Source organism: Mesoplodon densirostris, chromosome 15 (genome assembly GCF_025265405.1).
Source record: "Mesoplodon densirostris isolate mMesDen1 chromosome 15, mMesDen1 primary haplotype, whole genome shotgun sequence".
NCBI classification, from domain to species: domain Eukaryota; kingdom Metazoa; phylum Chordata; class Mammalia; order Artiodactyla; family Ziphiidae; genus Mesoplodon; species Mesoplodon densirostris.
In genome coordinates, this window is record NC_082675.1 from 7,365,735 (window position 1) to 7,390,153 (window position 24,419).

Sequence of the window (24,419 nt, forward strand, 5' to 3'; positions counted from 1 at the left end):
GCTTAGAAACCCATATCCCAGCATGCCTTGCTCCCGAGCAACCTCAGAGTGGGTATGAGAGACACCATTGCATTCTGGGAGTTGTAGTCTCACAGGACTGGCCCGCCTATTTTGCAGCTTCGGCGGCGTACGTTTGGAGGAAACCGTACTGGGTGGCTTAGGGCGGCCGGAGCCCTGGAGAGCGGTGCCGCCCAACAACCTTTGCCTTCGGCCGGGGGGCCAGCTCCGCCTCTTCTCGTATCTTTCCCATAGCCCAAAATGGCGGCGGAGGTGGATTTCGGCGACCTAGAGCTGTTCGAGGCGTTTGACCACCTAGAGGAGTCGACTCCGAAGCCAGTTCACACCCTCTTCAAGGACGACGACGGCGACGAGGAGGACGAGAATGGGGTCGGCGACGCGGAGCTGCGGGAGCGGCTTCGGCAGTACGAGGAAACCATCGAGCAGCTCCGCGCCGAGAATATCCTTCCCGCTCGCTGGGCCCTGTCACTGGGGAGTGTGGTGTGTGCCGTCCCCGGGAGGGTGCGGGCGGAAATTCCACGAGGCTGAGAATCGCGGGTTCGGGTTGCGTAAGCTGTCCCCGAGGCCTCGGCGCAGACATCTCCCCTTCTGGGATCCGTATCCTGGACCTTATTCGCTCCTCCCGCCCCCCCAGTCTGGTGTCGGTTTTTAGCGTTATTCCGGACTCTTTTAACTGTTCAGTTGTAGACTCTTCACCACTTCTCTTCCCCTCTTTGGAGTCATTATCCGATCTCCTTTTTTGGAGCCAAGCTAAAGTTGTTGCAATCACGCTGTAGTTGTAGGAGATACCGGATGCTTAGACCTAGGCGCAGATGTGTCTTTAGGGCGGGGCAAAAGTTTGTGGTGCTAGGATGTGCAGTTGGGGGCGTTAAGGAGTCGAGGCATGCAGAGAGAAATGGTTAATTGTTTGATGAACTTGGGGGATTCATTTTAAAGTTCTTCCACTTTGAAATAGCTTCCGTGGTTAAGGTCCATTGCAAACCCCTAGGGAAAAGGCGCCAAATAAGTTTCCGTTTGCCTTTAGTTACATGTTTACAACCTTTCTAGCAAGAAGTGTTAATATGTTTATTTCCATTTTTAGAGAATTTTTGGTGTTTTTTTGTTTGTAATATACATGCAAGTAATTTTGGCTCAGGTAGTTTTTCTAGTGTAAAAACCCCTGAAGGTGGTTGGTAAATCATCTTTTAAGGTTTTCGAAGTCATTTTTTCATAATGCCTTTTTCCTCGACATTTTATTATGAAAAATTTCAAAATACAGAAAAGTTGAAAGGATTTTACAGTGAACGTTCATAGATTCCATCCTAGATTCTTCAGGTCTTAACAGTCTGTTACGCTGCATAACATTTTCGGTTTAGTCTGTTAGTCTCTTTGAACTATGTGCCCCTGCCTTAGAAATACCATGTTGGAAGGGATGAAAACTCTATTTTAGTTTTTAGATCCAGATACCTAGCCCTGCAACAAAACAGGAGGTCAGTAAGTGTGTCATCCTCAAAATATTTGTCTTTTAACGTTTATAACATATGTTTATAACATTGACACCAAAAGTGAGGTTAGTAGTTGAATTTTATGATCTTCCTATTTCTATTTAATCAGGGCTTATACTCCTTAACAAGTAATAACATCAAGAACTTAAAAGAAAATTGAACATTCTGACTCGACCAAGGTATGAGATCTTGAATTTGCACCATAATGTCCTTTATTTTTTATCCCAACATTAATATTTAATCACAGTTGTTTTTTTGCAAAAAGGGTGTTTAGGATTTTTATACCATTTTGTACTCAATAAAGCGTAGTAATGATCCTTTATTTTTAATTTGTGAGGGTAAAATTTGAATTCTCACAACCGTATTAAACTTTGAAAACTGACTTATTGGGTGAAAATATGTGTGAAACACAAAGTTTTTGACTTAATGTTCAGAACAGGCAAGTTATCAACCTAGCTGTTGCTATTCAGTGAACGTTTCTGGTAAGTTAGAATTCAGATTACAGTATTAATCTAGCTGAAGATTTATTTATACAATTAAAATGTGTTCATAAATAGAAATAATGCAAGATGCAGCATTTTAGAAGAAGAGATGGTAGTTGCTTTTGAAAAAAGTACAGTGAGTAAATTTGCATTCAGGCATCTGATTTTAATAGAAGATTAAATGTTGATATTTTGTAATTAAATTTATTTAGTAGTCACTAAATTAAAATATTTCTTAAAGTACAAATTTATTACACAGAATGGTATGTTAAGGCTTTCAGAATATGGGGTACCCTGATGCAGTTTCACATGGAATTTTTTGTCCCTGGTACCAGCTGAATTAACTGGCTACACTGGTGACTAAAACTTTAAAATTTTAGAATTTAACATATTTAGAATTTAGACATATTTCAGAATATATCTAAAGAATAACTTCTCTATGCGCTACTTTCCTTCCTCTATGTGAGCACGCTTTGTAGATCTACACTTATTTTTGGTTAGGTAGTAAACATATTGAATGTAACTAGGATTCTTAAAAAATCACAATTTTTATATATGTAAAGATATTTTATTTAGACAAGCATATGCTTTGTAATAGAGTTGTTCATTTAAACATTAAATATTTATTTATAAGGGGGTTATAATCACCTGAATTCAAATGATTACAGCATCATAGGCTTTGCCAATTTATAAGAAGCAAGCATTAGTATCCTGAAAAAGGAATATATATATATATATATATATATATATGTGTGTGTGTTGTGTGTGTATATATATATATATTTTTTTTTTTTTTAATTGGTGTCCTCCACATTGTCAGACTGACAGAGCTTTCTACAGAACACTGAGGAAGAAAAACATAAAATTATTTAGATAAAATTGTACCCTACATCTCTTGATTTAACCCTTATTTTTGGAAATTTCATGATCAGAAGTGTCTCTTCTTTTTATCCAGTAAACACTGTGGGGTGTTTTTTTTTCTTCTGTTTTTTATTTATATGATGAAAATTTTCAAACGTACAGAAAGTGGAAAGAATAGTACAGTTAATACCCATATTTTCATCACTTAGATTTAACAGTATTTTGCCATATTTCCTTCTTCTAATTCCATATACATATTTTACCCCAAATATTTCAGCATGTATTTTTTTTTCTAAAGACTTTCATGTTACCACAACACCATGATCACACCTAATAACTGGCGAGATTTCCTTAATAACGTTCCCAACCAGATTCAGATGTCCCCAATTGAATGTCTTTATTGCTGATTTCTCAAGCTGAACTCCAGTCAAGGGTCATGCAATTGCATGCAGTTTTTAGAAACATGATGTATTTTTTAAAACTGAAGTTTGTGCAAATTGAAGCAAGTTTCTGGGTGTCTTCATATTTTAATTTTATTTGTCTACTTGATGTGGGCAATTCCACATTCAGATTGATTTATTTCACGTGCTGTACAGGTAGAAAGATTTGAGGCAGGTGTGGAGGAATCAGAGATTCAGCTGCTCCCAGGTTACCGAAGGGATATATAGCAGATTTCCAGGCTGCAGTCTAGTTCTGTTTTTTGCAGTATTTGAAAGTCAAACTCAGGAATGAGATACTTTTTACATCTCTACTTTAAAATTTTGGATTTGAGCTACTTAGTGCAAACCCCTAGGAAAGTGACTCTTTCTGCCCTCCAGAAAGAGTCTACCCATTTATTTATAAAGTGTTTCAATTTCCCATATATTTCCAAGCCAAATTCACTGATTCTTTCAGAAATATATTCTTGTTACCTGCTTTATTCAATTCCTCCCTCCCCTCAGTTTGTAAACAAACAGCCATTGGGTAAAGAAGCTTTTCGGTTGAAAGATTAACTGTAGTTTTTAATTTTTTTATGAAATATTTTTTTAAATATGTAATGTAAAAGATACCCCTAAAAACTGTTAAAGTGGGTAAAACTGGAGTTCTTTGTGGTTCTTGATCTTATTTGTAAAATATTATATGATCTTTGGTACTTAAGAATTATAAAGGTTCAGTGTTTATATATACATATGCAAGTTTTACTTTAATGTCTTCTAAGAATATGTTTTAACTTCTGTTTTAGTGGAATATTGGTGAACAATACTAAATTAGATGGACCTTTATTTCAGATTCTATTTATGAACAATGTTATTTCAAAGTAAGTAATTTTCCCTTTCCTAAATATTATGAGCTGATGTATTTATGATACAGTGTCTTCTGTAAATACGCTGTTTTCATTTTTACTTTATGTACCATCTTTATTCTTTTACTTAAAATTTATGGAATCATGATAAGAGTGAGGACATTAGAGTCATCTAAACCTGAATTTGAAGCTGGACTCCTCTACGTTCTCTGTCTGTGAACCTGGACAGGTCACTGACCCTCTCTGCATATCAGTTTCATTACTGGAAAACAGGACACTAATAGTAACTACCTCTTAAGTAGCTAAATGAGCACCTGTAAGAACCCAATAAATAGCCTCAAATAAAAGTCACCGCTACCACCATAAATAATCTTAACCATTTCTCTACCACAATCAGGGAACTACGTTTTCCCTGTTGGCTATCTTCAAAGCTTACCCACGTGATTTTTTTTTTTCTTTTTAATAGCAAAACTAGACCTTTGCAAGCCTTCCAGCATGCTTGGGTCTGGCATGACTCAGTGCATTCCTGCAGTGCTTGCTAGAATGTGCTGACATGGTTTGAGGCCTTGACCTATCCCTTCCTCAGAGCATGGTCATAGACACTTCAGACACCTGCTTGCCCCCTTCAGCGTCACTTAATCATATTATCTTAGGCGCCCGGCAAGGTAAAGGGACCGTACATAGGGTGTTACCTGTGTGGCAGGTCCGTTGGCTACTTCAGCTCAGCAGAAGCAGAACCTGAGGCTCTGGGAGTGGGGAGCAGCCTGTGGTGGGCACAGGAGCAGCACGGTGCTGGGCACGCGGGGCTCCAGCGCCGCTGTCGCCGTCCGAATCGGCCTCTGACTCAAGCTCTTGGCAGTCTTAACGTCTGCACCGCTCACCTGGCGTTGTGCCTGCAGAAATCTTACAATGTCAGAGCTAACGGGACCTGACGGATCAAGTCTGTAAAGAGGAGGTTGGCTCTTTTGGCCCCTCCTGAACCGAGCACTGAAGAACATTGGATGAACGTGGTTCTTGACCTGGAAGGCTGGGGAAAATAGACCTCAGTCGTTTTTCTTGCATTGCATTTTGGTCTTTTTTTCTCCAGTGTAATATTTACATAGGTGTTTCCTTATATGTGCAGAGAGGGTGTCTGGGAGGAGGATGTGGGAGAGCTGAATGCATTGATTATCTCTGTGTTGCAGAAATAAGGGGCTGAGAGACAGGGTAGGAAGGGAGGTTTTTGTTATGTAACTCACCCTTTCAGTTCTTCTGAATTTTGAACCATTTACATGTATTACATATTCAAAAATTAAGTATGTAAAATTTATAAATAAAATCCATTTAGTCTTTGCGTAAGTATTTGCCAGCTGTTACTTCCTAGGCACTGAGTTAGGTTATTGTAATCATTTTATTAACTGACAACGATGTATATATTTTTCCTAAGGAATAGATTCCTGAGTGTTTCAAAGAATCAGCGATTTGATAAACTCTGAAAAACAAAATAACAAAATTTACACATGACATCTTCTAAAAATGCATAAAACTCAATCAAGTCAATGTTTTACTCTGTCTGGGTTCTGACCATTTTGTCCTCTTACGCAGGCAATATCATCAAGAAATAGAGGAATTTGTATCAAATTTAGTAAAAAGATTTGAGGAACAGCAGAAAAATGATGTGGAAAAGACTTCCTTTAATCTTTTGCCCCAGGTATTTAAAACTTAAGAGACTTTAAGATTAGTAGGTTATGCTTTTCACCGTCAATTGTTAGGCTCCGGGGATCCTCTTGAATCAAAACCAGAATGACTGTTGAGATTGACTGTTCACCTCCCATCCTGCAGCCGGGCTTCCTTCTCCACAGTCTGACCAGCGCAGCCACAGGGCTTTCTTTTGGATCACGGTTGCTTTTCTCAGGGAGTCATATTCACACCTGGCTGCACTCAAAACTGAAGCCTTTTTATTTTCCATTCCCTGACTTGGACACGTGGTTTGGGGCAGAAAATTAATTTTAGGTCAGAAAAAAAAATCTCTGTTTCTGGGGTTTATAAAAGATGGATTCTTTTTATCTAAAATGAACAGGTTCATATGCCATCCTTTCTTTCCCTTCTACTTGTTTTAAAAATCAACAGCATGCCCAGAGAAATCTGAGAGATTCCACTCTGAATATTAGGGCATGAGTTTACCTTAAGAAAATCAGAATTATGATTTCTGGGCTTTTTTTCTTTTTAATTAAAAATTAAGGTAAGTAGAGTCTCTCAAATAAGGATCTTTAGCTGTTTATCCTCAGAGGTTGGAGAATGGAGTATTCTAATTAATTTAATTTTTTGTTTATCACCTTTAGTTTTCACCTATCAGATATAATTTTTAAAGATTCACAGAACCAAATACATTTAACAATAAAAAACATACTGAAAAAAACAAAACATTGAATATTAATATTTGATTCAGGAAACACTTCAGAATTTTGGAGTGGCTTGAGGTCTGTAAGGGTTGTAATATCAGTATTGACCAGTAATATCAAGTTATATATTATTTTAATCTTTGATTATCTGATTTCAAGATAAAGTCTGTCTTGTCAGTTTAAGTGTTGAAAGTTCCATAATTAATATTTGTTAACACAAAAGTCATAGTGTAAAAATAATTTTTAAAAAAAAGTCATAGTGTATGCTAATGTTCCAGAAGATACTATCTTTTATATATCTTTTTAACTTTCCCACTTGGGAGATTTCTTTCATAAACCTTCCTACCTAGCTTAACTTCTCAACTCACCCTAATTATGACAACAATGAATTCAAAATTTTATATACCTTAATGGTATGTATTAGAAAATAAAGTGAGTGTGTTCAGATTGCTAATATTTGAAATTTAAAGTTGTTAAAAATTGGTTACCTTTTGTAATGTGTGTTTCTCTTCGTGTTAGCCTTCCAGTGTTATGCTAGAAGAGGACCATAAAGTAGAAGAATCCAGTGCTGTTAACAATAAGGAAGCTTTTAGTGTAAGTTTGGACATTTAAGTTTTGAATTCTGCAGATATGTTTCCTATCCTATGTCCATTGGGTGACATTTAAATGATAAAGTGGTATAGTCATATGTCGTCAGACAATCACACATTCTTTCATTAAATTTGTTGTAAGCAACAGTGTAGGCTTCAGCCTCTAAATACCATAGTTTGCTTTTTAATAACTATTTCATTGTGGCCTGGGGGCACAATAGATATACTTTGGAGGACTTTATTTTTCTCTTGACTATCCTCTCTGTTCATCTTCTTTCCTTTCTTGCTTTTTCTTTTTTTAATAGATTTTTTTTTAGAGCAGTTTTATGTTCACTGAAAAATGGAGTGGAAGGTACAGAGATTTGCCATGTATCCTCTGCCCCCAGACATTCATAGCCTCCCCCACTATCCACAGCCCCTACCAGCTGGTACATTTGTTACAATTGATGAACCTACATTGACACATCATTATCACCCAGAGTCCATGGTTTACATTAAGGTTCATTCTTGGTGGTGTACATTCTGTGAGTTTGCACAAATTCATAATGATATGCATCTAGCATGAGACTGTCATACAGAGTAGTTTCGCTGCCCTAAAAATTCTCTTTACTCCACCTATTTATCCCTCTCTCCCACCTCTACTCATTTTTAAGAACTTGGATGAAGATATAGGAAGCATGCTTGTGGAACTTAGAGATGGGTGAAGCTGAGAGGGATATATAGCTAATATAACAGGTGGCAGATAGGAAATTTTAAATGTGGACAGACTCCAGTAGTGGGTGAAAAACAGAAGACGATTTACAGGGATGAACCTACATTTAGCCCTTTCAGTACCTATGCAAAATTCAGCAGTGTCAATGCAGTGTAGTGGTGTGATTTTGCAACTTAAAAATTTTTAAAGAAGATGATGTAATCCTGGATTCCATTAAAGGAAGACTAGTTTTCATGTTCATGGAGTATTGTGTCCCATTGATGTACCACAATTTAGACTAAATTAGTAAGTGCAAAATCCCCCATTTCCAGGCAGGTGCCACTGTAAATCCCAGAGCCTTAGAGTTTAAAAGGGAAATGAAGTTATCTAATTCAAATTCAGGAATCTTTCTTTAAAGTGCCCTTAGAGCATTTTGCTCTTTTCTTGAGTCTTTCCAGTAACTTGGAATTCACTTTTTTAGAAAATGAGGCAAACCACTTCCTTCTTCACACCTGTGATAGAAATTTCCGCTCTCTAAGAGTTGAGCTGAGATGTGCTTCTTGTACTCAATCCAATCACTGGTTCTAGCTCTTCCACTTGACATTTATAGGGTGATCTAAAACCCCTGCAAATATCAGCCTTTATCACATTTGCAGAGATGTGTACATACCTTGTAAATCTTTTCAGTAAGATCTGTGGGCTCTTCATCATCCCAGCACCCCCATGTCTTTAAAATTGTGGAAAACTGAAAACAGATTGGATATAGATGATTTTAAGGTGTTAGTAATTTTCTTAAGCATGACAGTGGTATTGTGATTTGTAGAATGTTCTTATTCTTAGAAGGCTCATCCTGAAGTGTTTAGGGGGGCAGTGTCATGAGTAGAGTCTGTAGCTGGTTATGTGTGGGAGCTAGAACCCGGGTAGGAAGTTATTGTATTAACCTCAAGCTGGAGAAAATAGTGACTTAGACTAAGATGATAGTGGTGTCGACTTACTTTTTAAAAATGGCTCAGTAGGGCCTCCCTGGTGGCGCAGTGGTTGAGAGTCCGCCTGCCGATGCAGGGGATACGGGTTCGTGCCCCGATCTGGGAGGATCCCATATGCCGCGGAGCGGCTGGGCCCGTGAGCCATGGCCGCTGGGCCTGCGCATCCGGAGCCTGTGCTCCGCAACGGGAGAGGCCACGACAGTGAGAGGCCCGCATACCGCAAAAAAAAAAAAAAAAAAAAATGGCTCAGTAAAAAGTGTGTGTGTGTGTGTGTGTGTGTGTGTGTGTAGAGATGTGCACACAAAAATGTCAGTTAACAATTGTCCAATCTAGATGGAGGGTACATGGGTGTTCCTTGTACCATTTTTTTCAACTTTTCTGTAGGAAATTGTTCCCAAAAATTGGAAGGAAGGGAAAAGAGTGATTGGGAGGAAAGGAAGTGGAAACAATGACTATAGAGATATAGACAGCTGTCTGAGGATCTTGCTGCAAAAGGAAGCAAAGAAATGGGAAATTGGAGGGAATATAAGAGTTGTTGACAAGTTTTTGTTTTATAAGTCTGGAGAAAGTGCAACTGATAGTAGTGATCCAACAGGAAAAATTCAGTGATCTAGGCCACAGAGGGGAATTCAGTGATGGAGATCTTACTTACACATCGGAATGTGGCTCCTTTAACTAGGGAGTTGATTATTATTTCTAATAATTTCATCCAGAAATAAATTGTTAAAACAATTAATCATAGTCTTACATTATTTAATGTCTTTTTTTTTCCTGCTTAAATAGCAATATTTTTTGACTTGTTTTCTGCAGGTTGTAGGAAGTGTCCTGTATTTTACTAATTTTTGCCTTGATAAATTGGGGCAACCGCTACTAAATGAAAACCCTCAGCTTACGGAAGGATGGGAAATACCCAAGTATCCTACATAGTGAATGAAGATCTTTATGCATCTTGCCATTAAGTTCACCTTTAAAAAAAAAAAACAAACCAAATTTTGCAGACTATGATAACTATTCCTTAATAAAACTCACTAAAGGTACCAGCAAGTCTTCAGCCACATTGTTTCTCTAGAAGGGCAAGAAATACAAGTAAAGGCAAAAAGGTTTGTGTGGGGAGTTGCTTTTGTTTTCTTCTTCTTGTTTTTTAACCAAAACCATGAACTCTTTTAGCTTGAAAAGTTAATATTCTTTATTGCTAGCTTATGATAAATAAACAGAGTAAACTAGAATTTCAATATATAGACATGTTAAATGTTTAAGTCAGTCATATTGGAATTCATTGGTTCACTCCTGATGTGCCTGGGTGGGTGGAAAGGTATAATTACTGCTGTCAATTTGATTGCTGTCTTATAACCATCTACCCCTTTCCAAGTTACCTGAAGGAAAATATGATCATCTGTTTGCCTTGGTTCTTCTATTATTAGCCACTGACAAAACTCAGAGGTAACAGATTAGTCGGGAACACAAGGGTTCTTGGTTAAAAGACTTGGTCAAAAGTACTGTTTGTTTAAATCACTGAGCACAAGAAGTGAAAGTGTTCTCATTTTTGCAGATAATAATTGGCGATCTACATGCTTTCTTGTCTCTGATACACGTTGCTGTCGTACAGAATTTTGTTGATTTGCTTTTATATTTCTATTTACATTATGAAAATCTTTGTTTTTTGACCAAATAGGCCAAAGCCTCACTGTTTCAATTGTGGTTCTGAAGAGCATCAAATGAAAGATTGCCCAATGGTAAATTTTTCTCATATAAAAAAAAATCTTTGAACCAGAGCTTTCTAATGTTTTCAATACATCTATGGCATTGTGTGATGTGAAGAAACTTTCTGTCTTTCCCATAGTCCTTGATTTTGAAATCTTTCCAAATTTATACATAAGTTTTAAAGATATTAGATTTTTTTAAAAATAATTTATTACAGTACTCTGTATTTGAGATGAATAAAACATTATGAGAGTTCATTTTTACACAACTTATTTTCAAAACTTTATTTTATGTTATGATAGTACCAAGGTAATACGAAATTAAAGGACTGCTTCTCTTCTTTGCTTATTTTTCTGAAGTATCCACTCTCTTTTATACCTGTCCCTTATGCATTAAAACTGAAATCATCTGTGTGCTTGACCTAGAAAAAGTGCTTATATTTATTGAATTTCTGAAATATTTCTAAACTGCTCGATACCATTCTTTCCAAACACATTATGATTTAGCCTCGGAATGCTGCTCGAATAAGTGAGAAGAGAAAAGAGTATATGGATGCCTGTGGTGAGACAAGCAATCAGAATTTTCAGCAGCGATACCATGCAGAAGAAGTAGAAGAAAGATTTGGAAGATTCAAGCCAGGAGTTATTAGGTACCTCTGTCATTTTACCATAGAATGTCATTTCCACTTACCCACTATTTGGAACGTTCTGTGGATCTTCAGGGTAATAATCAAGATATAAGTGTTCTCTAGCAAGGCTCTATGTAATGTACATCAATTAATCCAAAAACATTTACTGGACTTTTAACTATGTGTTTGATAGGCACCGTGGCACAGGTGTGTAATATAAGACATAGAAGAGTTTTAAAATATCAGACCAGTATGTATTTTCATCCAAACAAGAATACAGTAGTTTTCTTCCTCTTTTATTTTTACTCAGTGAGGAACTTCAGGATGCACTGGGTGTGACGGACAAGAGTCTTCCACCTTTTATATATCGAATGCGCCAGCTAGGATACCCACCAGGCTGGCTCAAAGAGGCCGAACTAGAGACCTCAGGGCTTGCACTCTATGATGGAAAAGGTATAGTATGTTCAGTTAGATAAGTCAGCTTAAGTGTTCTATCTTTTTCTTTTTTTTTTTTAAATTAAAGAATCACAGTAAAATAGGGTGGGAATGGCTGGCTTATTTAGTGTGTGCTGAGTTAACTAAAAAATATCTTGATGGTGTTTCCCTTGTTTTACAAGGAAGGAACTAAAACTTCATTGAGAGTTATCAGGTGGTTATCTGGACTTGCTCAGTGACTACCTAGCAAGGTATTAGTTCTCCAGCGAGACCTCATAAACTCTTTCCTTTCTCAGTAATGGTAACAGAAATATATCCATCTCTGCCAGGAGACCTATAAAAGTTAGAATAAATAAACCCTCCTATGATCTAGAACTTCTCTTAGGTACCTCCTCTAGAAAAATATTCACACGTGCGCACAAGGAAATGTATGTATATAAAGATACTTTTTAACGTTGACTATGATAGTGAAAAATAAAAAACAACATTAAGGCCCTAAAGGAGAATGGCTAAGTAAACCGTGGTAGATCTGGGGGGTGGAATCCCTGCAGTGTTTTTAAAAATGGAGTAAATCCATGGAGCTAACGTGTCAAAATCCCTATGCAATACTGAGTTTAAAAGGCAAGTTTCTGGATGACTTACATATTATGATACCATTGATCTTAAATTAAAAAAAAAAACCCACACGGATGAAACAATGCTCTATATTTTCTATGAGGAGTTATATTTGTAAAAGATATTTTTAAAAGATCTTAACCAAGAACCACCTAGATTTCAGGGTTTAGATTCATAGAGGCCTTCCCTGACCACTTTATTTAAAGGTGTCTCTCCCATGTTTACCCACCTGTTCTGCCAGTCTCTATCACTTCACCCTGTTTGTTTTCTTCATGTCCTGTCACAATTTGTATCTATTTATTTATCATGTAGCACAGTGCCTGGTATCTGGTAGATAGTAAATAAGTTTTTATATAAAAATTTTTAAAGTCCTAACCAATATACAGCAAACTCAACAGTGGTTATCCCTGAGAAGGAAAACAGGATTGGGCTTAAGATTTTAGTATTATCTCTAATGCTCTACATTTTTAAAAAATGAAAGTGTTTCTAGATATTAGGTAATTAAAAATAAAAATAAAAAATGTAGGGACTTCCCTGGCAGTCCAGTGGTTAAGACTCTGCACTTCCACTGCAGTGGGTGCAGGTTCGATCCCTGGTCAGGGAACTAAGATCCCACATGCCGCGCAGCACGGCCAAAATAAATAAATTAATTAATTAAATGAAAACTGAATAAAAAATTTACCAACCCCCCCCACCTCAAGTAGTACCAAAGAATATTTAGCACAGCCTTTTTTTTTTTTTTTTTAATTTTATTATTTTATTTTTGGCTGTGTTGGGTCTTTGTTGCTGTGTGTGGGCCTTCTCTAGTTGTGGCCAGCGGGGGCCACTCTTCGTTGCGGTGCGCGGGTTTCTCATTGCAGTGGCTTCTCTTGTTGCAGAGCACAGGCTCTAGGCACACAGGCTTCAGTAGTTGTGGCTCACGGGCTCTAGAGCGCAGGCTCAGTAGTTGTGGCGCATGGCCTTAGTTGCTCTGCGGCATGTGGGATCTTCCCGGACCGGGGCTCGAACCCTTGTCCCCTGCATTGGCAGGTGGATAATTAACCACTGTGCCACCAGGGAAGCCCCAGCACAGCCTTTTAATATATCCCCAAGTCATGCTGACATTCAAATTATCATTGCTCCTGCCACTCTGTAGGTGCTTGCATTTCTGTGTTTTCTCTCTCTCTCTCTCTCTCTCTTTATTTATTTGAATAGGGATTCTTTGGACAAAAGATTGTAGATCATTGAGAGCCTCTTAAATCTCTTTTAATCTGTAAGTTCCCTTTCTTGTTTTTAACAAAACTCTGTATTTTGTCCTTTTGAGTTTTCGAGATGTTGCCGGCGCATCCCTGTGGTGTTGCTTTAGCGTGTTTCTCTGTCCCTCTGTTTCCTGTGAATTGCAGTGGGGTCAGTCATTGGTGATCACTGCCTGTATCTATCTGTTAATGATGGGTGACACTCTGATTATATTCTTATTCTTTCATTACTTGGCTTCTTATCCTGAAAACTTCTATAAAGAGAAACTTCTCATCAACTATTTGTTTTCCTTAGGTATATAGACATGGGACTAGCAAAATAAAATGTTCGATTTATTTAGTACTTTTCAAAATAATGAAGTGGTTCCCAAGTATCCTTCAAAGACTATTCTCATCTGTAAAGTGTTTTTTTTTTTTGTAAAGTAGTTTTAACAGTATGTACCTCTTAGGGTTGTTGTGAAGATTAAGCGAATGAATACTTGTGAACTGTTTAAAACACTATCTGAAAAGAAAACACTAGCTCATATACAGTAACCATTATGTAAATGTTTATTAAATAAAGAATTGGAATAGAGGATTAGGCAAACCGTAAGACCAGTGCAAAACAGACTTTTCAAATAACTCATGGAAAAACTAAAGTTTCCAAGATTTTAAATGTTTATTTTTATCAAAATAATATGTCCATGTTGTTTAAAAATTCTAATCTAATGGTTCAGACAAATTATAATTAAAGCTATTCTCGGAATAATTCTGTGGTCATGAATCTAAGCACTTTCCAAGTCTGCTTTTGGTCTGGAGAGGGATTTATATGGGCATCTAGCAATATTAAGCTTTTTGATGGTCTGTGATAGATGGTGCTGATGGAGAAACAGAAGCTGGAGAAGTACAACAAAATAAAAGTGTCACTTACGATCTCTCGAAATTGGTAAACTATCCAGGTTTTAATATATCTACTCCCAGAGGAATTTCAGATGTAAGTGTGTTGGTTTTTTATTCTTCTGGGATGTGACATTATTTATGTAGATTGTTCAAAATGTTAGCTTATGTAGTACTGTTCCATAAAGAAGTAAATGTGTTACTTTTGTGTTTAACTTTTTAATTTCCTTTATGTTGATTAGAATATTAAGTGAAATCTTGAATTCATCAAAAAGAAAAAAATCCCACAGTTTTTTCCAATTTTATGCCCTGAGAAAAGGAGCTAAAATAGAACGGTGTGATTCTATAAATCCAAAACTATTCTAAAATTAAAAGATTATTTTTTTTAAATATGGGATGGTTTGAAGCAGTATTATAAGTTTTACAGAATTAATTGGGAAGTCAATTTCTGCCTTTAATAAATCTAAGTATTACTATAACTTTTTCCTACTCTTCCCTCTTCACCCCCTCCCCAAAGTAAAATTTCTCCTATACAAGAAAGTTTTGCTACACTTAATCTTTTCCAACTTTCATCTTACGTTTCAGGCTTTAACAACTAACCATACTAGTGGTGATGGTGGTGGTGGTATTTTAATAAAAATGCATTCTAGGTGTTCTTAGGGACTGGGCTTTAGAGAAACAGCCAAAGGTCTGAACATACAGTCTAGTGAACAGATACGAAGACGTGTGTAATTAATCAAGGACTGAGTTGCATGTACAGACCACCAGTGCCTCTGGAAGTGGGTCCAAGTACCAGCCCACATCAGAATCTCCTTGGGGTGTGCGTTAGAAATGCACATTCTTGAGCACCGCCCCTGCCCCACTAGACTTAACTGACTTAGTCCCTGGAATCTATAGGTTTCACGAGAGCCCTAAGTGATTTCTGTTGAGAACCACTGTTGAACGTGTTACTGGCGATAAGAGAGAAACGAGTGATGTTGAACCTTAAAGGTTATTGCTCAGTTTGGAAAGGGAAAGAACGGAAGGTAGAAGAATCAGCATGAGAGCGAGTTAGGAGAAGGGAGCAGTTAACAGTCACGTGAACAGCGCTGGGGCGTCAGGAGGGGGCGGGAGCCAGCCAGACCGGATGAGGGTCTGTGTCATTACGGCCAGTAACTTCTTCTTGTCGTAGGTAGAACCTTTTGGGGCCAAGCGATTTTGTCAAGTAGTCTTTTAGTGTTCAGTCCTGATCATTTTGCAGGCAGAGTTGGGGTTTTTTTTTCCCCTTCAATGCTCCATTATTTTCATTAATTTCCCCAAAAAGGAAAAGTCACATATGAAGCAGAAATGTAATTTGAGACCTCCACCTTACCTCCTGTCAGCTCAGCAGACTATTCAAAGCATGACGTTTTCCAAATACATACTTGTTTTTCTCTTCTCTTTTCATTATTAGGAATGGAGGCTGTTTGGTTCCATACCAATGCAGGCATGTCAGCAGAAAGACGTGTTTGCCAATTACCTAACTTCTAACTTCCAAGCGGTAAATAGATTCTCAGAGTGTGGTTTATAAAAATGTATCGCGTCTATCTGAGGAATTTTGTAACTCATTAGGCATCTTATTGCCTTTTCTCTCTTTGGATATAAAGCACTCTGTGTTTTCTGATGAATCCAAAGGAAAAAGGTAACTGCATTCACCAGTTACCTGGACTTAGCTCCAGATTGGTTTTCTACATCATATTTAAGTGAAGGGATGGAGTTCAGTTCTTTGTGGACCCACCTAACTTGTGTTCAATTTGGTTCTCCGTTAGCCGAGCATGAGGTCCAGCAGCAAGAGGTCTTCGTCTCTGCCCAGGCCTAGTAGCCCAAAGAAGCCGAAGAAGGAAGGCAGCTTGGCAGCCTCGCCCGCCGACATGGAGCTTGACTCAGGTAGCTTTCATCCCGTGGTTTTGATTTCTTTAGAAAGTAGGGCGAATTTGTACGCTCCTGAGTTCCATAAGAAAGAGGAAGCTCTATGAGCACTAACTAAAGAGTAAATCTTTTCTTTTATCCTTGGATATCAGAGCATCTCCACTAGTACTGATCAAAGCTCAGTTGGAAGACTCATAGCTTGGTGTGAGAGCCAGCTGGGCAGCCGACTGGATACCTGAGTTAGACAGACCTACCCACCCAGTCCCAGTGGTTCTGGACCTGGACCGGCCCCTCTGGTGGGCCGTGCTTTGAGACAAGCAGTGGAACATGCTCCCCTTTGGCAGCTTGCTCCCGAGAAGAAGAAAGGCAGAGCTAAGTCAAGCTTTCTCAGTTACTCTTCCCAAGTGTATAAATAAATCCACTAGGTCCCTCCTCCCCCCCAGGAAAGAGAGACCAGGAGGAAAGTCCGTCCTCTCAGAAACCCAGAAGGGAGCAAAGGCCTTCCCCTCTGATACTCCCGCAGCCTTTTGTTCTCTGAACCCTCTGGGTTTACCGTGGAACCTGTGGTCAAGCAGGGTTGTAACGGTCCTTTTCAGCAGATCAGTAGTTATCAGGACAGTCATGCCCCCACCTTTTTGAGTCCCCGCTTGCCCCACTACCAACCACCACTCCTTTGGGTTTCCCCTTGGGACTACTGATGAGTAGTTTAGATTTTGCCCCCAGAAGCCTCTGGAATGGATCAGAATTTTGTGTTAATCGGATAAACCCCAAGTCCACTCTGAATCTAAGATGAAAACTCACCCCTTGTTCTGTTTCCCATCACAAACCACGCCCCTCTACTCTGGTCCCGTGTAGCATGTCGGATGTTCTGAAAGTGAAATGAAATGGCAACATTAGGGTAAAATGCATACAGATGCTCTAGTAATAAGATGCCAGCAATGTAAATTGCCTCAAATTTGAATGGAGACCTCCCCACCCCGAGTACCCATTTTCAGATTCCCAGGGAGAATTTATTTTACTTTATTTTTTTGGCCATGCCGCACGGCACACGGGATCTTAGTTCCCCGACCAGAGGTTGAACATGTGCCCCCTAGCAGTGGAAGCACGGCGTCCTAACCACTGGACTGCCAGGAAGCCCCACCCAGGGAGAATTTAAAGGTTGCAGATTAAATCACCTTAAAGCCCCAAATTGAATTATTTTGCACTAGCAGCTTCAAAGTCCAAAATTAAAGCCTCCAAACCATTTTCCCCAACTTTTTATTCTGCTTGTTCTTACCATAGGAGTCTTGATGCCCGAGTAAAGTTCACAACCTGGACGTATAGCACCTACAGCCTTACTTCAATATCTAGTCTCACTTTTAACAAGGCCAAAGAGTTCATAGGAAACAGAATTACAGCCTTTGCCACATACCTATGAAATTTTGAAAGCAAGCAATTCCCCAAAACCCAAGAGCAGTTGTCCCGGACAGAATTACATTCCCAGAGCCCGGCACTTCCCAGTGTTATCAAAGGCCACAGCCGGGCCTCCCTGGTGGCGCAGTGGTTGAGAGTCCGCCTGCCGATGCAGGGGATACGGGTTCGTGCCCCGGTCTGGGAGGATCCCATATGCCGCGGAGCGGCTGGGCCCGTGAGCCATGGCCGCTGGGCCTGCGCGTCCGGAGCCTGTGCTCCGCAACGGGAGAGGCCACAACAGTGAGAGGCCCACATAACGCAAAAAGGAAAAAAAAAAAAAAAAAAAAAAAAAGGCCACAGCCAAGATTTCTGAGTAAGGGCAAAACTCTTGGTTTCTCTCTCTCCAGGATATTAGTTAGTGCCAGTCCTCTGACTCCACCACCTGGGAACTTAAATTAGGTTGGAAGACATTTCCCCATAAGAAGAGAATTTTGGTCGTAGGCACTTAGAGTACCTCTGAGGAAAAAACACCGAGCTTGGTATTTTGAACCACCTGGGATGTAGTTGCTTTCTCTCGAGGTTCGGGAATTTGCGGTGGTGGCACTCGGTAACTAGGTCCACACACTACGTGCAGGCACTTTCAGCCCTGTGCTGGGAGCTGCTGCTTCTGTTTCTTGTGAGGGGATTTCTGAGGCCTAGGAAACCTTCCTCTTAAAGGAAGTTTCTCTCTGTTTGTCTGTCTCTCTCTTTCTCTTTCATATATAATTAACCAATCAAGAGCCAGCCTGAGCCCATGTGATGAAGTGAGACTCAAGAATCCAAGTTTAGGGGCTTCCCTGGGGGCGCAGTGGTTGAGAGTCCGCCTGCCGATGCAGGGGACACGGGTTCGTGCCCCGGTCCGGGAGGATCCCACATGCCGCGGAGCGGCTGGGCCCGTGAGCCATGGGCGCTGAGCCTGCGCGTCCGGAGCCTGTGCTCCGCTATGGGAGAGGCCACAGCAGTGAGAGGCCCGCGTACCGCAAAAAAAAAAAAAAGAATCCAAGTTTAGTGCCTCCACGTTCCTCCCGTGGCTGTCAGCCCACAGTGGAATCTGGGGCGGAAGATCTAGCTCCAGTGCTTCCCTAACGCACCCTGGGATAAACAGTTTAATGAGAACCTCTTTAGTTCTCTGTAAGACAGACAGAACCTTTGCAGAACAAAGACTATTTAGCCCGGGTGCCTAAAAGGCCTGAAATGCCTTCTTTCCACACTATATATCTGGTCTCTGCCTCGGCCACACTTCCTGAGGACTCAGCTGGGCCGCTACCCCAAAGCCTGTGCCTTAGTTCACTAGATCCCCCTCGCCCTGCAGTCTGTTAAGTGAATTATTTCGTCAGTCGTGCCTGCTTCTGAGCCTCTGCTGCCATCCGCTGAGGCTTCTGCCTGCCCGCACACATTTATTAAATGTAGTTCAAGGTCCCAGACCACCTGCTAAAGGCCCCTCTGGTCGCAGCCATCAGCAGAGGCAACTGGTTTTGTTTACAAGCGCCTGCCTCTGTGCAGAAGCTTCAGTAAGCCTCTGCCTTTTTAGAAACAGCCGCACCTCTAAAAGAAGCCACCATAACATGCACTCACCTGCTGAGGACAAAGAACCCTGTGACAAGAGCTTTCTTGCCCAAGCCACAGACTTAAAAGATGGGCCAGTGCCAGGATCAGAACACTCTGACCACATGTAAAGCTCAAGGCCTCAAGCCACACGTCTTGACCTCCATGTGTCTTCCCACCCCCAGTCCATCCTTCTGTTGTTAAAACATGTTGTTTCCCGTGTTCCCTCTCAGCACAATGAATGTCAGGGTCTTTGAGGGGGTGAATAGCAACCCCCTTCCCTACCCTCGTTCTGAACAGCTTAAGTGATCATTCAGTGAGTAGTAACAGATCAAATTATCAAGGCCAGTTATAGGGCTGCTTCATGAAAGGGCTGAGAGGGTCTGCTAACTGAACTGGCTTGGCTTATGAACACCCTGGTAAATGGTCCTAAAGGCAGGCCCTTCCCACCCCAGAACCACCGCAAGGCCCCCTGTCCCCAGCTTCTTCCTACCCTGCAGGGACGGAACTCTGTAAGGCGTAGTAATTCGAGTGACTTTTGTCGGCAGCTCATTCCCAAGAAGAAGAAACAGTGAGTCAGTCTAATGGACATTTTCCTGTGGAAAATTTCATTAGCAAATCATGTGTTCTAAGTGAAATGGATTCCGTATTGCAAACCTGTGGGTAGAGTGACTCAGCTTGGAACTGTGAACTATAACTACCTGAACATCCTTTTCCCATTTAGCATTCTTATGTTAAGAGTGTTTATTGTGATATTTTGTGCAAAATGAAACTTGGGTTAAACTGTTTAGTTATGTTTTATTCTTTTTTTTTTTTTTTTTTTTTTTTTTTTTTTTTTTTTTTTTGCGGTACGCGGGCCTCTCACTGCTGTGGCCTCTCCCGTTGCGGAGCACAGGCTCCGGACACACAGGCCCCGCGGCCATGGCTCGCGGGCCCAGCCGCTCCGCGGCATGTGGGATCCTCCGGGATCGGGGCACGAACCCGTGTCCCCTGCATCGGCAGGCGGACGCTCAACCACTGCGCCACCAGGGAGGCCCTATGTTTTATTCTTAAAAGCACGAAATACATACGTTGTCAAGTAGGTCACTAGCTCTGCCGTCCCTTCTCCCTGCCACCTGCTCCTCTGTGCTCTCTGCTGTAGCCCGCAGCACCCGTTCTCTCGCAGCTCCCGAGACCGAGAGATGCCATTCGTCTGCAGCTGCATCCACCCGTAATCGTGGCTTTCCGTTTCCAGCCAGTTACCGAAATCTTTACACTGTCTCAGAAATGGCCTCTTCGTTCAGGCTTTTCTCTCTCACATGATTGCTCTTGGCGCCCTTATAACTGATTTTTTTTTTAATCCTTCCTTTCAGCTTTTTTATCCCTTCTTTGCTCTTCTGATTGAGTTAACATCTTAAACTCTGAGTGACAGTGTATTACCCTCCTCACAGACCTTATTGCCTATACAATAAAGTTCAGACTGGTTTTGCATAGGCTTCATGATTCTGTGTTATGCGGTTGACTTTTCCAAAGTTTTTAAACACACAGTAAGTTTCAGACTCCTCTGCTAGACCCCGAGGCCAGGAAGATTAATAAGACACAACTGCTACCCTTAGTTATGGCTCTCTGTCACCTAGGATTGCAGATGTGTGAACATCATTTTAATATAAATGTGGTGGCCTGTAGTGACACATACAGAGGTTAGTATCACAGAGCTGGTTACCAGCTGTAATAGTGGCACCAAGGAAAAACTGAGCAGCCGTGCTGGATGAAGTCATAGCCACTTCCCAAGAATGACTTCGAGCTGCATCTTGAGGGGTGAATTCAGAGATTTACCAGGGCCATGAGAAGGGTTAGGGCATTTGAGACAGTGAGAAATGCAAATACAGAAGCACAAAGCATCACGGCACATTGGTCCAGCAACAGTGTGACAGCTGGAGTCTTTTAAGCCAGGCAGTAAGAAATGACATGGTGGAAATAGGCAAATTCTTGGTTGTGAGAGCCTCATAAGGCCCAGAGGAGATCGGACTTCTTCCTGTAGGTGATGGGAAGGCACTAAAGAGTTTCTCATGAGATGGACAGGTTATTAGGACCAGATTTGTGTTTTAGAAAGACTGATAGTTTGGAGGATGAATATAAGGAAGAAGAGTCCAGAGGCAGGAAGGACTCATATTCCTGACAAACAGTAGTGGGTCCAAAATAACGCAGCACCTATGACAGGCTGCAGGAAAGGGTGGGCCCCAGAGAGCCAAGGACCTGGCGTGAGCAGAAGGAAAGGGGGAGGACTCTCTGATGACGAGCCGGTTTCAGTTTTGGAGACTTCAGCCGGATGCCACCGGTGGTGCTATTAGCGAGCTTAGCAAATAGGGGAAGAGTGTGAATTTTAGGGAAAGATCCTCTGTTTTGGACAGGTCGGATCTATTGTGTCTGTGAGACGTACAGGTAGTGATGACCAGTGACCAGTTGGCTGCATGAACCCACAGTTCAGGCAGGCAGACTAGACTGAGGGTACAGAATTGGGAGATAAGCCAGGGACCCTCCCGCCCTGCCAGCTCCACTCTGGAGTCTAGGCAGCTGAAGTGCCAGCCCAGTTTCCTACTGTGTTAAAGTCTTCCCTCGGTTAAAGTTCCCAGTGCCAGAGATCCTGACCTTTCTGACCAGGATTTATATTAAAAGATGTTCTTTTCAGGTGGATTGAGGACATTAAGTGATGGTCATGGTATCTGAGGATCCAGTTTTCCCCTCTTGAGCCAGTAATTTTGGCCAGTGAACCTCTGGATTCACCTGAGTTCAAATAATAAGTGTTAGTAAAACCAAATAAATGCTATATGACAACTCAAAGTTTCTCAACGTCCTCATTTCAGATGCAGAGGTCCCGCGCGGGTCCCCGAGCAGTGAAGCTTTTCAGTTTCAGCCCCCGCTGCCCCCTGGCACTCCTCCGCTCCCCCGGAGCACCCCTCCACCCATCTTCACGCCTCCGCTCCCCAAGGGCACCCCGCCGCTCACTCCCAGTGACTCACCCAAGGCCAGAACGGCATCTGTGACTATGGACGAGGATGCGCTGACTCTGGAGGAACTTGAAGAGCAGCAGAGGCGGATCTGGGCGGCCCTCGAGCAGGCCGAGAGCGTGAACAGTGATTGTGATATTCCTGTTGACACACCTTTAACCGGGAATTCGGTTGCCTCTTCACCTTGTCCGAATGAGCCTGACCTCCCTGTCCCAGAGGGAAAAACATCTGAAAAGCAGATGTCAGATGAGGCTGAGGTACCAGACACCTGTACAGAGAAATCAGAAGGTGAACAAACCTCGAGTCCAGATTCTGAGGCTGCCTTGCCTGGCCAGAAAGAAGAGGAAGAGCCGGCTGAGGTAGACTCTAAAGGTGCTCTTGACAGCGGCAGGGTCAAGTCAAACTGTGAGGTCAAGAATGGAGGCAGCGGCCAGAAGCTCCTTCAAACGGACACCAGTCCCGGAACAGCCACCAACACCCATAGCCCCGTCCCTGACATGAGCAAGTTTGCAACCGGAATAACGCCATTTGAATTCGAGAACATGGCGGAATCTACTGGAATGTACCTCAGGATAAGAAACTTGTTAAAGAACTCGCCCCGAAACCAGCAAAAAAACAAGAAGGCTTCTGAATAACTGCTTTTGACATAGCACCAAGAGCTATTTAATTATAACTGTGCATTCTGGTAATTAGTACTAAGTGGACAGGTCCAATTATTTTCCTGTTTGTCCCTCCCATGTTAAAAGCAGTCTATCTAGGGCTTCCCTGGTGGCGCAGTGGTTGAGAGTCCGCCTGCCGATGCAGGGGACACGGGTTCGTGCCCCGGTCCGGGAAGATCCCACATGCCGTGGAGCGGCTGGGCCCGTGAGCCATGGCCGCTGAGCCTGCGCGTCCGGACCCTGTGCTCCGCAACGGGAGAGGCCACAACGGTGAGAGGCCTGCGTACCGCAAAAAAAAAAAAAAAAAAAAAAAAAAAAAAAAAAAAACTATCTAAGGCTTAATTGTGGTCTGAAGTCAGGCCTCTTTTAAAGAACAGAAAAACTGAGCTTGCTGGTTTACTATATTTTATTCTCGCTGATAAAACCTTGACCGGGGGGTGGGGGACGTAGATAGGATCTGGTTTAGAGATAGTCTGTTAAGGTTTATACTATTTTTGGATTGTGTCTGTCAGGAGTGGTGGTTTTTATCTGTCTTTTGTACATTGTTTTCTCTTTCTACATTTTGCTAATTATCCTGTATGTAAGTTTAATATATCACTTTTTAAAAGAAAAAATTCTAACCGTTTAAAGTTCGTATTTCAACTCTGTCAACCAAATGAGAAAAATCAGGGATGAGCAGCTTTATCCCATTTCAGGTATTTTTGTAAGTGATTTATTTACATGCATCAGTTTTAATAACACTTTTACTTTTTTGTAACTTCATTCTTCATATAAGCTTGCTATACAGGTATGTTCATCTTTGTGTACAAAGGTTTAATAAATTAGTTTTCATATACATAATCTGAGACTTTGAATACAAAAAAATGATTCACAGTTAAATTAGTATATACAACCTTGTAAGTTTGGAAGTAAATTATTTGTTTGCAAAAATTAGTGGCAGCCAAGGAAATAAAGAAATTACAAGTTTGGGTATTTTCGGTGGATTTCAGCCTTAAATATAGAAACAGCAGGACCTTTTAAAGTAATCATTTTGAAAAAAATAAATGGAGGGCAGCTAACCTTTGTACAAAAATAATTTTCTAGATTTGAATCCTATGATAATTGTTAAAAACAAAAAGTAGACATAAACATATTGTGTTTAATTGTCACATAGATAGAGCTGAAACTATGTTTTTTGTCTTTATGTGGAATGCTATTACATCTTTATAGTGAAGTCCATGAAAATAAACATTTAGATGATCTTGAATGATTCCTGTTAGGTAGTGTTATTCTCCTCACAGGCCGGCAGAGGGAGCAAAATATAACCATTTCAGATTCGGTTTTCATTTTGGGAACTTGAGAAACCAAATTAACTGGGAAGAAAAATTATATGAAGGAGAGAAATTTATTTTCAAGGCCCTCACAGAATATGCTAGAAATTGAATAAAATGTTTAATACTTTTGGCTTTTTTCTCTGAGTCGAAGTCCATAATAAAACTGATCTTTTACAATAGTTTACATAGTGCTTTTACGTACATTATCTTACTCAACATTTCTGTCAGGTAAATGTCTTACCACCACATTATGTACCTAACCTAAGGAAACTTCAGCGGCATAGAGAGGTCAAAAGGACTTGTCAGCAATTAAGAAGTGGTGGTTGGGATTT

The 24,419-nt window shown here is 40.8% G+C and overlaps 1 protein-coding gene and 1 non-coding gene across 3 annotated transcripts; both read left to right on the forward strand.

Annotated features, from left to right (window-relative positions):
- The first annotated feature begins 111 nt into the window (after positions 1-111).
- Positions 112-24,266, forward strand: ZCCHC8 (zinc finger CCHC-type containing 8). Of its 2 annotated transcripts, XM_060119279.1 has the most exons (14): positions 112-457; positions 1,639-1,681; positions 4,068-4,142; positions 5,712-5,817; positions 7,028-7,102; positions 9,586-9,689; positions 9,810-9,875; positions 10,448-10,508; positions 10,983-11,125; positions 11,415-11,557; positions 14,241-14,362; positions 15,698-15,784; positions 16,053-16,170; positions 21,972-24,266. In XM_060119279.1, exons 1-14 carry the CDS (start codon positions 259-261, stop codon positions 22,748-22,750), a joined length of 2,121 nt encoding a protein of 706 aa, XP_059975262.1. In that variant the 5' UTR covers positions 112-258; the 3' UTR covers positions 22,751-24,266. The 2 variants fall into 2 exon arrangements, with proteins under 2 accessions (XP_059975262.1, XP_059975263.1); XM_060119280.1 differs by lacking the exon at positions 4,068-4,142.
- Positions 4,607-4,741, forward strand: LOC132503374 (small nucleolar RNA SNORA9). The gene has a single exon (XR_009534613.1). It is a non-coding gene; the product is annotated as a small nucleolar RNA SNORA9 (small nucleolar RNA).
- Positions 24,267-24,419: the final 153 nt, after the last annotated feature.